Raw genomic sequence first — 14159 nt, 5'->3', positions numbered from 1 at the left:
CCTTTCAAATTACGTGTGAAAGGACACTGTCAACCCACAACACCACTCACTGGCACTCACAGGGTTAAAATACTACATCCCAAGGCTATGGATTCTTAGAGCATACAAGGACCAAACTTATTAAAGTTTTAGGGGACAAACACACTTTGCCGGATCCGCAGCGAGTCCTCTTGCTACGTATTTGCAGCGAGACTCGCTGCGAATCCCGGCCCTATTTTTTCAATGTTAGACAAAATTGCAGCAGGGATGTACATCCCTACTGCGAGTTTGTCCCCAGCCCGGCCCGTTAACCCCCCCAGGCCGCCGGAGCATATACTTCACCTGATCCCGGCTTCGGCTTGCTTCGGCGGTTCCCGGAGTCTTCAGCAAGCCAGAGCCAGGATCAGGTAAAGTATATGCTCGCTCCAGTGCCCGCCCGCAGCCACGGCCGTCTGATCACCCCCCCACAGCCCCGATCGCTCCCCTGCAGACCCGATCGCCGCTGAAGCAAGCCGGAGTCGGGATCAGGTAAAGTATATGCTCCGGCGGCCGGGGGGGTTAACGGGGCGGGCTGGGGACAAACTTTTTGTCTAACATTGAAAGAATAGGGCCGGGATCCGCAGCGAGTCTCGCTGCAAATACACAGCGAGAGAACTCGCTGCGGATCCGGCAAGTGTGTTTTTCCCCTTAAGCTTTAATAGACAAAAGGTACAGTGCTTACAAAAAAAGGTAAATAAGATGACATACATACTTGCAATAACAGTATAAAATAAAAGGGAGAAATAAGCAGAAACTATCTAACACTTACAATAGTCGTTGGCTTCCCAGGGGGTAGGAGAAATCATGGATTGCAGCTCAGTCAGACTGAGCCCCTACACTGCCACCAAGTTTAGCCGTTGCCGCCATATTTTTTATACAGCCAAAATACAGCTTAGATTTCAAAGCCGCCCATCAGGTGATTAGGATAATGATTTGTCCCTAATTGGCCGCCCATCAGGTGATTAGGATAATGAGTTGTCCCTAATTGGCTGATTAGGTGATAATGGGGAAGGACCAGGGACATCTCATTGCATATGTCCTGTAATTGAACCATTGCCCTATGGTTGGGGGGTGTTGTGTTTGAGTGGGTCTTTCCAGTGGGTCTTTCCATTCTTTGAAGTAGATAAGAACTCCAGGTTTCCTGAGACCCTCAATAAACCCGGCCTGGTGTTTCCTGACCAGAGACCCTCAATAAACGGCCGGGATTTTAAGATGTTTGGACAAGCTAAGGTATAGTGAGTGGAATACAGATAACAGTCTGTAGCGTTTCACTTTCATAACCACCTATAATATAACTACAAACTCATGAATGGGGACAGGGCTGTCCATATTCATCACAAACATTATGTGCAAAAATCTCTATCGCCATTCTTGCCAAAAGAAAAAGAGTAAACTGAATATTTCTTCTTCCATTTCTCAGCCTGTGAGTATAGTATTTTTCTGGCTGGGGTGTTTTTTGTTTTTTTTCTTCCTGGCTAGATATTATTTATTTCTACCTTAGGGGGTCTGATTTCAAAGTGATTGATGAAGTGGTATCATCTTCTTCTTGTGAGTCATCTTCTCCGTCAGAGGATGAAAAAGAAATGTTTAAAGCTAGCTTCACACGTACCAGATCCACAGCGGATTTCACACTGCGAGTTTGCATTGAAATCCACTGCGGATCCTGTAGTGTGAAGCTGAATGTGTCACAGTGCTGCCGTGCACTGATTGGCTGATGGGGAGCCGGAAGCATCACACACAGTCGCGGCACCGAGCAGGTAATGTATGCTCAGGGCTGCGGGGGGTTAAAGGGGCCAGGTCCCATGCAGGCAGCGGAAGCCTCAGAAGATGGTTGGCAAAAACTTTCCCAGAAAAGGATATGGTAAACAACAGAATAAGAACACCTGACAAGACCAGTGGGTACTAAGCATTATCCGCAGTGGTTATGTCCTTCATTTTTCCTTTCTTCTTTCCCCAAGGTTTCTTCTTTCACGAACTTTAGGTCCAGAAAAACATCCTGTCCTAGAGAAAGAGATTCTTCATCTCCTAACTATAGAATCTTTAGAAGACGTTCCTCCGTCAGAGATCGGACAAGGGGTCTACTCTCCAGTGTTTCTCGTGCCCAAGCCATCAGGAAAGTGGAGACTTATTATAGATCAGCGATATCTAAACAGATTTATAATAAAGAAAAAGTTTCGCATGGAGAACATAAAATCAGTAAAGTCTATCTTCCAAGAGGGAGATCTCATGGTGTCGATAGACCTGCAGGATGCATATCTCCATATCCCGATTCTGTTGTCCCACAGGAAATATCTGAGAATCGCCATTCAGCTCCAGGGGAAGGTAAGACACATGCAATTCAAGGTTGTCCCTTTCGGGATAACCTCCGCTCCCTTCATGTTCACAAAGGTAGTGTCTACGGGGGGATAAAGATCATCGGGGGATAAAGATCATCCCTTACCTAGACGATTGGTTGATTATGGCTCAGACTCAGGATCTTCTGAGTCTTCAGTTGAATTATGTCCAGGACATACTTCAACAGTTAGGGTGGCTTATCAACCATGAAAAGTGCTAGTTTCATCCAGGACAAAAAAAATCTGGGGGTTTCTCATAGATGAAATTATTCCCCTCCCAGAGTAGCGCGTATTCAAGCAGGTGCGCATTTTCTCATTTCTCCTCGACAGGTCTCCATAAGAACTCTGATAAGATTCCTGGGACTCCTCGCTTCAGCGGCAGATGCAGTTCCATGGGCACTATGGCACATGAGGTACCTCCAGAAAGTCCTATCAACCTGGAATCGAAGATTTGGATGCTATGCATATCCCGTTCACACAAACAAGACAGTCCCTAATCTGGTGGAGGCAAGTGAAACAGTGGGTGACCATCACGACGGATGCCTCAGGAACAGGTTGGGGGGCTCATCTTCTAGACAATGCAGTTTCAGGGACCTGGAACCTCCAGGAATCTCTCCTTCCCTCCAATGTGAGGGAACACAGAGCAATTTATCTTGCTCTTCTACATTTCGCTCCAGTTATTTTTCATAAGGCGGTAAGTCAGGACGGACAACACTGCTTGTGTAGCCTACCTAAACAAGCAAGGAGGTACCAGATCTTCATTACTTCTCAGGGAAGTGGAGAGGATTTTCATATGGGCAGAGCCCAATGTGACCAGATTGTCGGCGATCTGGGGCATATCAGGCGCATCCACAATACATTGGCCTTACAGTTTTGGGGGAATGGTCTCTTTCAAGGAAAGTGTGCATCCAACTAACCCAAAAATGGGGACTTCCTCAAATAGACCTCATGACATCAGCAAGCAATGCCAAACTGAGGAATTTGTGTTCCCTTTTCACATCGGACAATCAGACAGTGGTGGATGCAATGAAAATTCCATGGTCGTATCAACTGGCTTACATTTTTCCACACATCTCCATTATCCCCGATGGGGGGGGAACAGCCTTCGCAGGATCTGTGCTAAATGTGGCTATTATCAATAACCCACCCGATGGGGACCATGTTTGCCAATTCCCCATATGTTGTGATGGCAATGAGACGTAAGGGAAGTATAAATTATTAAGTTAATTTGTCTACCCTAAGACCCATTGGCATCACAAGGCTCCCTCCCTATGTATTCTTTATAATTACACTTATGTATTAGGGAAGCGGGGTTTATTTATACTTCCTGTAGGAGGGGATTAAAAATCTTGATTATGTTCATTAAATATTCCTTTGTCGCAGGGGCGATAATACCCATATGTTGTGATGCCAACTTAATAATTTTCACTTCCCCCATATCTGACACGTTACAGCTATAAAGCTGTCAGTAGCACATGGTGCTGACTATTTTGGCAGATAAGTGTTGTAAAATAATGCTTTCTGTCAGAACTACTCCAGATTTTCTGAGATGCCACCCGGTGTTGTGTGAAGAGGCTGGCCATATAACTCCTCTTCTGCCTCCTCTTCTTGCTCCTCCACCACCACTTCATCCATCTCCTGAGTCAGGTTGAAGCCGAAAATCAATGGTCTGGGTCCCCTCGTTGACGATATTTAAAAGAGAACTCGCCAGGACATGAAGCAAGGGGATGACATTATTCGTGCCGTAGTCATTCTGGCTGATGAAAAGAGTACTCGAAGGGTGCAAATAATTGACAGGCATCACGCATCATCTGCCAATGGGTAACTTGGAAATTGCAGCTTGGTGTGAAGCTGTCTGAATGCCTCATGAGAAAGTCTGCTGTTCTCTGCTTGTACAGCCGTCCAACATGTGAAGATCCGAGTTCCATCTTGTTAGCACGTCACAGATCAGCTGATGTTCTGATAAACCGCACTGCTATTCAATCTGCAAGAGGGCATTTCATGCAGAGTATGAATGGTTGAAATGTGTGCACAGCTTGTGTGACATCTTCATCAGCTCCTTCAGTCTAGTGAAGGAAGAAAGAAACCTTTGGACTATCAGGTTGATGAAGTGAGCTCTGCACGCTACATGAGTGAGCCCTCTCCGCTGCAGTGCCAACCCAATGTTTCCCCTGTCGTCGGTGACTACTGTTCCAATCTGAAGTGGGCAAGGCGGTCAGCCAGTTAGCGATATTCTCCCTGATGCAGCCAAGCAGTTCCTGCTCTGTGTGGCTGCATTCGCCAATGCTGCGCAAATGTAGGACAGCCTGACAGCGAAGAGATTGGCAGTGCTGGTAAGACACAAGGACTGATGAGAAGCTGAGGCCAAAGTGGTGGAAGAAGAGACTAAAATACTGATGATAGCCCCTTAAGGCAGCGTGGCGGAAAGAGGGATGTGACCTGGACCAGTTGTTGATGCTGTTGCTTCAACTCCCCTGGAAGAGTGTTGATCCAATGGGCAGTGATCGACATATAGTGCCCTTGAGCAGAGCTGGAGCTCCACAAGTCAGCGGTAAGGTGCACCCGGTTGGAGGCAGAAAATCCTAAAGAGTTGGCAGCTTTCTTCTGCAGGTAGCTGTAAAGCAATGGAACTGCCTGCTTGGAAAAATAATGCCTACTCTGTACCTTCCATTTCAGATGGGCACAAGCCATCAGCTCCCTGAACGGTTTGGAATCCACTACCTGGAATGGGAGCAACTGCAAGGCAAGCAGTTTAGCCAGGTGAGCAATCAGCTTCAGTGTCGTGGGGTGGCTGCTGATATTCTGCTGTCTTTGGCCCATGGACTCAGACAACAACTGCTGTTTAAGCAGAGGTGGTGTTTGACCGCATGGCCCAATGGAGGAGACAGAGGTGGATGGTACAGAGAGAGAGCTGCTGCCTCCAACAGAGGTAGAGGAAACCTAGCTGGCACTAGGTGTTGCGCAATGGTAGACGCTGCCATTGATGGTTGCTGACAAGCAGTGGCATTGTGGTCCCGATTCTGCCAGGCAGTGGCATTCCAGGTACTTTCTCATCACGATGGTACCAAGGTTTCCGCTTTCTTTCTGTTTACAGAGTGAGCATACCGGTTGACTGTCATTATTGCCACTATCAGAAAAAAAAGATTGCCAAACTTCCGAACGTTATCGGCTATCATTGTCGGCTCTTAGTAGCAGGTGGAGTGTGTACTGGCTGTTGACTTCTGCCACTGCTTGGGGTTACCCACCGCCTGGCTGGGTATTCCTCTCCTTTTGACACCCACTTGCTGGCACAACCACACCTTACTCCCCTGTTGATGACATTGATTCTGCCTGTACATCCAGACACCAATCACGGTCTGCGACATCATCATCTTTGTAATCACGAATGAATGTTTCCTCGCCAATGCTGTCATTCTCTGGTGTCAGGCAGTGTGATCCAGAAGGTGCCCCTCCCAGGCTCTCCTGACTGCCTTGAGGGCTTTCAATAGCTGGAATCTCAACACTGTCCTCCAAACACTGACCATCTGGACATTCCTCTTCATCATCTGAAAACAGCGGTTGAGACTCCAAAGGTAGAGCTAGGCTTGACAAAAGTTGGCGGGCTGATGGTGCTTTAAAGGTGTTTGGCATAGTCAAGACAGGAGAAGGGGCCTAGGAGAGAGACTGCCCTTGCCATGTAATGGTTTCCGACAATAGTTTCTCCGAGTATGGCTACTGCCTATTGTGGAGCTGAAACTCTGGAGGAACCAATCCACAACTGCAGGCTGGCTGGTCACAACTTTACCACTGGCTTGTATAGGTAGCTGCACCCTGTTGCCACGCCTGTTGCTATTAGCACCACCACTTGTTCTGCCACTTCTCTCAAAACTGATATTACCAATAATACCAGTATATAGGAAATATTGTCACCATACATATTACTGCCATACTGTCACTAACCAAACCCTGAATACTGAGACCAATATTGCCAATAATACCAGTACACAAGGGGGAAATATAACCATCACACCACAACTACTGCCATCACCACCATATTGTTACTCACCAAATCCAGTATACTAAATCCAATAAAACACAGTACCAGATTACAAGTAACAAATAACACCACCACATACTGACTAACACCACCCCATACTGACTAACACCACCACACTGACTAACACCACCCCATACTGACTAACACCACCACATACTGACTAATACCACCACTGCTACTGAATAATCCACTGTACACAGATCACTATTACCTCATCCAGTCATATAGAGGTGGACGCAGCTACACACAGGTTCTCTACTCCATATACATCACAGTGCAGATATATTTAGTGACTCACAGGGGACGTCTTCTCTGATCAGAGTTCTTCCCTTTTCATCTTCTCCATCTGTCCTGGGCCATCATGAAAACTTCTCCAAGCCAAGAATCCACAGAATCTGCCAGACAGACATATTAGGCTCCTCACTCCGGCACCATCCTCATCTCTCTACACACTGCACATCTGTATTGGCCCCTTTACACCCTCATTTAGTGGGTAGGCTGACTCTATGTGACCCCCCTTATAGTATATGCTCCCCTCTGTGTGGTCCACTATAGTACATGCCCTATTGCATACACCCCCAGTGTAGTCCCCCTTATAGATGCCCCCCTGTGTTATCACCCAGATAGATGGCCCCAATGTTATCCCCCTTATAGATGGTCCCCCATGTATCCCCCTTATAGATGCCCCCCCTGTATCCCCCTTATAGATGGTCCCCCATGTATCCCCCTTATAGATGGTCCCCCATGTATCCCCCTTATAGATGGTTCCCCCCCCCTGTATCCCCCTTATAGATGGTCCCCCCACCTGTATCCCCCTTATAGATGGTCCCCCATGTATTCCCCCGCTGTGTCTTTCTCCTCCTGCAGCCCGGTCTGGCTGTCGGCTGATGCGCGGCTCCCGGCTCTGTCCGTCCCGCGGAGCACGGGGGCACTTATTATCAACGCACCCTGCGCCGGAAGTACTTCCCCAGCGCACACAGAGATCACTGATGTATGTGCTGCCGGCAACAGGAGCGGACATAGTCGGGAGCCGCGCGTCACCCGGGGCCCGTCTCAGTCTCCCTCTTGTGATCGCAAGCAAAACTGCTTGCGGTCACAAGGGGGAATGGGAGGGGGGCCGTGCGGTGGTAGCGGCCCGGTCGCTACGCCACTGGCTTAACCTCACCTTGGATGGCCAGAAAGGACTTTATTGGTTGTATATGACATTTAGTACAGTAACAGAACTTTCCAAACAGGGAATTGAGTGTTCAGACAAGTGATGACTACAAAAATAGTACCCAGAGGCGTTCATAATGATGAGGAGGGACGGAGGGGTGTCGCAATTCTAAGGCATGGGTACTCTAGGCAAGTTTGCAAGTTTAAAAGTAGTTTTTTAGGACAATAACTGCATTATCTGCTGAATGGACCCCAGGACAGATCTTGGATTAAAAGCAGCTATCCGAAGGTACAAGTGGTTTGGGGAAGGGGGAAGATTGTGGGTGCAGAGTCGCATTAAAAACATCTAAAACTGACATTCTGTTAATGGTTTGTTCAAACTCAGCAAAAACTTTGGTTCATTAATGCACTGAACTTTTGCTGAAGTTCGAACTGAAAGCGTGTTCGGTTTGCTCATTCCTAGTAAAAGGACATCACAACCAAGGACCAGACGTCTATCAGGACAATAAAACTTTCACACTTCTTATCCTCAACAATTCACCATTCACACAGAAGACGTTACCGCTCCCAAAGTATTTATTTTCTTTCTTTTTTATTTTTAGCATCACACCACATGCAGATATAAACAGTCTACGTTGCAATATCGTAAAATGCTGCAAAACTACAATTACTATCATGCCTGGATGGCCAATGCTTAAAGGGGTTATACAATGTTAGAAAAACATGGCCACTTTTTTCCAGAGACAGCACCACTCTTGTCTCCAGTTTGGGTGCAGGTCTTGCAGCTCCGTTCCATTGAAGTGAATGGAGCTTAACCCCTGAGCTGAACCAATTTTCGTTTTAGCACTTTTGTTTTTTCCACCTCGTGTTTAAAAGGCCATAGCACTTGTATTTTTTCACCTACAGATCCACAAGAACCCTTATTTTTTGAGCCCTTAGTTGTACTTTGCAATGACACTTATTTTTTGCACAGAATATGCTACCAAACAAAAAAAATGCATATTGAAATTAAAAATAAAACAATTTTTTGTTTAAAGGGGGGCGGGGGGGGTTGTGTTTTCGCCGTTCACCCTATGGTAAAACTGACATGTTATATGTTCCAAGTCAAGTTCAAGTCGGCACGATTGCAATGATAGGCGACTTGCAAAACTTTTATTTTGACAGCTTTTTAAAAAAAATGTTTTATGTTTTTTTTAATTTTTAAATGTTTCTTAAAATTTCTCCATTCGCATCCTTATAACGCTTTTAACCTTTGTTCTATGGGGCTTTGTCGTTTTTTGCGCCATGATCTGTACTTTCCATTGGTACCTTGTCTGCAGATTTTTCGCCACTTTTTAATACAATTTTTCTAGATTTGATGCAACAAAAAATGGCCAATTTTGCACTTTGAAATTTTTTTCCGCTTACCGAGCGAGATCAGGAATAGGATAATTTAATAGTTCGAGCGATTATGTATGCAGCGATATCAAATAAGTTCATTTATTTTTACTTATTCAATTTTTATTAGGGGAGATTTTTTATTATTAAAAAAAATATATATATATTAATTAGAAGCTCCCTTGGGGCAGAAATCAGCCGGGATTGCAGCGGTTCGGAGCGGGGGCGCAGCGTGACCCCTCTGAACTTCCCTAACAGCGCCATGACATACGAGGTACATCATAGGTCGTTAAGGGGTTAATTGCAAACCACCCCTGACCTGAAGACAAAAGTGGTGCCAGTGAGGTAAGAATGAAAAGCAATACCCACAGGAGATTTTCTGCTATGGTGTATCTCCGTACGTTTGCAGACTCCGCATTTTGCCTTTTTTTTACATAGATTAATATAGAGGGAATAAAAACACTATTTCTATATACATATTGGTGATTTTCAGAGTGTTTTCCCCCCAATTCTTCAACAGAAATTCTGGAATCACAAGACAAAGAATCACATGACTGTAGGGGATAAAACACAAGAGGAGAGAAATGTCTATAGTAATTTATACATAAAGGGGTATGCCGCTGATACATAACTTTTAATATGTTTCTGCCCATGGTGAGACTAACAATTCCTTCCACACTTGTTATAAAGCTATTCAGTCTCCTTCCTCCAGTTCTCAGCTGCTGCTTTCTACTGAAGACACAAAAATCTTTGTGTGAGCTTTTCTCTCTGTCTCCCCCCCCCCACCCCTTCTGAGACGGCTAATGTAAACAAGTCCCTGTGTCAGGTAGGGTATTGGAAAAACAAGTGCAGCCGTAGACTGGCACCCGCCCCAGCTGTCCCTACCTACTTGCCACAAACAGTACTAAGAATTACTGCAGACAACTGGTCGACAATTCTTACACTAGAATAAGTGCAACACAAAACAAGACAAACAAACACAATAAGGAATGGTCAGGAAAACTAAGTCAGCAACAGCCGGGCAGCAAAGGTACAGAATCAGGATCCAGAAAGCAAGTTCAGAGTACAAAATCCAAAAAGTCAGAGAAACAAACAACAAATGATCAGGAGAATGCTAGGTCAAGGCACAAGGCGCTATCACAGGCACTGGAATGAGACCAGGGGCTGCAACTTATAGTGAACAGGAACCTAGGTGCTGACAGCTAACTGGCTAAGTCAGCTGTCAGTCACCATCAAGGGTACACCTGATGCCGATCAACCGGGGTTGGTGAGGCCACGGCTACACACAAAAGTAGATAAACACAGCAGGCTGGTTGCCGGGGACGTGATCGGCGGGCCCCCAGCAACCAGTCCCACTCAATGCTGAACGTAGTGACATCTGAGCATGGCCCGAGATCCAGACGTGCAAGGCGGCTGATAGGGATGCTGTCGGCGCGCCCCCAGCTACCGATCCTGCCTGTTGCGAAGGACGCCGTTGGTGTTACTCCTGGATGAGCCGCGCGGCTCGGCAGGAACCGGGCGCATGACTCAGTTCCTGACACCCTGGCAGGCTTTGGCTATGTTCCCACAAAGTTTTCTCATATCCATTAGTTATTATATTTTAAATTGACCGTCGTTTCAGTGCAGTGACGGCTGTTGATGTATTTTTCTAGGTCAGGTGGACTTCTGGATGTGTATTTAATTGAAAAGTCCTTTGGATTTTATAGTAAAGATAATAAAAAAAGAAAAATATGTGTGAACAAATAACGCCTGTTTGCAAAAGACGTCTGCGAATAATTGTCATGATCATCTCATGATGTTTGATGTCCGCGCAAAAAACGTCAGTTATTTAATACACTGTGTGCATTGGGTAGCTGTCGATCCATTACGGTCAATCAAAATGTGGCAATAACGGACATCTTTTTTTCTTCCGTTTAAAAATTTTAAAAAAAGCAGACACCTTTTCTCTTGTTTTTACTTGTTGTTAACATAGCCTTTATCTGCAACTTTGTAATGCAGAAGTTGCAGATAGGGACTTGTTTACATCAGCCGTCTCAGAAGGGAGGAGGGAGAAGACAGAGAGAAAAGCTCACACACAGATTTTTGTGTCTAAGGGTACAAACACACACACTGTATACGCACCAGATTTGATGGTGCAGATTTGATGCTGTGTTCAGTTATTTAGATCTAATCTGCTGCGTATTTGTTGCGTATCGCAGCAGTAAATACGCTGCGTATATGGTGTGTGTGTTTATACCCTTAAGCCGAAAGCAGCAGCTCAGAACTGGGGGAAGAAGACTGAATAGATAATAACTTGTAAGGAAGGAATTGTTAGTCTCACCATGGGCAGAGGGGAGGCTGATTATAGCTCTATGGGGTACACAGGGAGCTGCTGTCAGTAAGTGCAGTGAGTACAGTTACTAATACTATATACAGAACTATTCTACTAGACATGAGCGAATTTACAGAAGGAATGAAGGGAATCACATTGTTCCTATCTGACGTCTGCTCATCAGGCTGCAGGCTTTGAAGTCTCCAATCTGTGCCGCTCCTCCCCGAGTGCTGGGAAAAGATGGATGCAGTCCTAGGAGCTTCTCCCAGTTTCCAAAGACAGGATCCATCTTTTCCCAGCATCAGGGGAGTAGCGGCACGGAGCAGAGCAAACTTAAAAGCCGGCAGCCTGATGAGCAGAATGCAGATAGGAAGGAAGCGATTCTCTATGTTCCTACTGTAAATTCGCTCATCTCTATTTTTTACTATAGAATTTTCCTTCATCATCCGTTAGAATTGTTTATATTCATTTACCTCATTGTGAAGAGGAAAATGGCTGCTCCCTTTTGTGAGTTCTTTGATGGACCACAAGATGTGATTTCCAATTAAAACATTTCCCACAATCTGAACATGAAAATGGCTTCTCCCCTGTGTGAGTGCTTTTATGGTAAAGAAGACTTGATTTCTGAGCAAAACACCTCCCACATTCCGAACATAAAAATGGCTTCTCCCCGGTGTGAGTTCTCTGATGTGTAACAAGATCTGATTTCTGAGTGAAACATTTCCCACATTCCGAACAGGAATATGGCTTTTCCCCTGTGTGAGTTCTCTGATGTGTAACAAGGTCAGATTTCTGAGTAAAACATTTCCCACATTCTGAACATGAAAATGGCTTCTCACTTTTGTGAAATCTTTGATGTCTAAAAAAAGCTGATTTCTGAGCAAAACATCTTCCACATTTTGGGCACGAAAATGGTTTCTCCCCTGTATGAGTTCTTTGATGGTTAACAAGACCTGATTTGAGAGTAAAACATCTTCCACAGTCTGAACATGAAAACGGCTTCTCCCCTGTGTGAGTTCTTTGATGTACAACAACAGACGATTGTAGACTAAAACATTTTCCACATTCTGAACATGAAAATGGCTTCTCCCCAGTGTGACATTTTTTATGGTAAAGAAGATTTGATTTCTGAGTGAAACACTTCCCACATTCCGAACACGAAAATGGCTTCTCCCCTGTGTGAGTTCTCTGATGCATAACAAGATCTGATTTGTGAATGAAACATTTCCCACATTTTGAACACGAAAATGGCTTCTCACGTTTGTGAGATCTTTGATGTCTATCAAAAGCTGATCTCCAAGCAAAACATCTTCCACATTTTGGGCACGAAAATGGTTTCTCCCCTGTGTGAGTTCTTTGATGGTTAACAAGAGCTATTTTCAGAGTAAAACATCTTCCACAGTCTGAACATGAAAATGGCTTCTCTCCTGTGTGAATTCTTTGATGGTTAACAAGATTTGATTTCCGAGTAAAACATTTCCCACATTCTGAACATGAAAAGGCCTTCTCCCCTGTAAGATATTTTTTATGTTGTAAATTTGAAAACTGAGTCTTTCCTGTATTTGCTCTTTGATGTTCATCGTCTTCTCTGTAAATGTCAGCTTGCTGTGATGGATCAGAAGATGGGACTTGTATAACAGGATGAGATGAGAGATCTTTGCTGTGAGGGGCTGAGGGTGTATCTGGGATAGTGGACGGCTCCTCATATGTATCTTGTGTGATATGATCCTCTGAGGAGATCTGATGTCCCCCTGAGCTCCTGGTAGAATCATCTGCAAAGGAGAAAACACCATTTCTCTGATTTCCCAGTAATAGAAGCTTAAACATATTGCAGACATGGAAAGTTACTCTTTTTTATGTAACATAATAAGAATGATCAGATCTGTTCCCATCCACAGGAAGTGTCAGGGAGAAGAATCTAGAAGCTGGAGGCCGGGGAGATGACGTCCTTAGAAGGAAAAGTAGCAGAAAATCTTCTCAAATAAAAAACAGGACTACTGACCCCCTACATACCGATAACCTGCTGGACCCCAACCAGCATGGCGTTACTGGGGGCAGATCACGGCTTTTTCTCTCATTTTCTGCATAAGTCACGTGGTGCAGTGACGTCACCGACCCGGACGGCCTCTGGAACGTGAGAGGTAAGTATATAACACTGCTCCGAGGGCATGGTGTGTTTGTATGAGTGTATATATACACATATACATATGGGGGGACAAACACGGGACATACCTGGCTACTTAGGAGAACATGCTCGGGGGGGGGGGGGGGGGTCTGGGGGTATTTACATTCAACAAATTGATCCATCTTCCCTCCATGTTTGTTCACTGCAGATGGTATCAGGAAGCTGGACTGAAGGTTATTGCTGTTATATGCCCAAATATCTGGCGAAACATGCATCGAGATCTGAGGTAGGGTCTATCTTGTCCATTATACTACATGTACGGCTAGCAACTATAGTGCTATATGTTATATCCATCCTTAATGGGGTCATTTATATGGAGTGATAACTGCTGTTTGTAGCTTTTTATAGTTGTATACTGGTTACCATCCATTAATTGTTATTATTTATAGCACTGCATGTACTTTCCTGTTTTTTCGATAACTCGTGTTTAGTACATATTTACTGGCTGTGATAATTCCTGTACTAACCAATTATTTGTCCACAAGGAGGACCTGGCACCTGTACGCATCTGTTTTGGTTTTAGAGGTATAATTGTTTTAAACTGTATTTAATTGGATATATTTCCAATAAAGTAAATACAATTATGGCATTAGTGTGTTTGTTTTGCTATTATTTTCTGGCAGGGTTACCGGCGTAGTATATTAGAATTTAGGCTGAATGATTATATAACTGGAAAACTGACAGGACACAGAGCTTATAATATTCCACACAGAATAGTTACAGCCGGTGACTGAGGAGAATGTG

The 14159-nt window shown here is 44.8% G+C and overlaps 2 protein-coding genes across 2 annotated transcripts in view; both read right to left on the bottom strand.

Annotated features, from left to right (window-relative positions):
• LOC138786612 (uncharacterized) overlaps window positions 1–14159 on the bottom strand; it is a 324608-nt gene that overhangs the window by 195727 nt on the left and 114722 nt on the right. The gene's annotated exons all lie outside the window — the stretch shown is intronic.
• The window catches only part of LOC138787590 (zinc finger protein 208-like), a gene marked incomplete at its 5' end in the record, with an annotated part of 68589 nt that overhangs the window by 15145 nt on the left and 39285 nt on the right, over window positions 1–14159 (bottom strand). Inside the window, 7 exons of the mRNA XM_069964936.1 lie at window positions 2260–2413; window positions 4439–4548; window positions 4791–5072; window positions 5398–5435; window positions 5705–5896; window positions 11707–13072; window positions 13463–13614. Coding sequence (XP_069821037.1) covers window positions 2260–2413; window positions 4439–4548; window positions 4791–5072; window positions 5398–5435; window positions 5705–5896; window positions 11707–13072; window positions 13463–13614 — 2294 coding nt within the window. The remainder of the gene's footprint in view (window positions 1–2259; window positions 2414–4438; window positions 4549–4790; window positions 5073–5397; window positions 5436–5704; window positions 5897–11706; window positions 13073–13462; window positions 13615–14159) is intronic.

The sequence above is a fragment of the Dendropsophus ebraccatus genome, chromosome 3 (genome assembly GCF_027789765.1).
Source record: "Dendropsophus ebraccatus isolate aDenEbr1 chromosome 3, aDenEbr1.pat, whole genome shotgun sequence".
NCBI lineage: Eukaryota > Metazoa > Chordata > Amphibia > Anura > Hylidae > Dendropsophus > Dendropsophus ebraccatus.
Note: the sequence above shows the minus strand (reverse complement) of the source record. Positions and strands in the feature narration are given on the sequence as shown.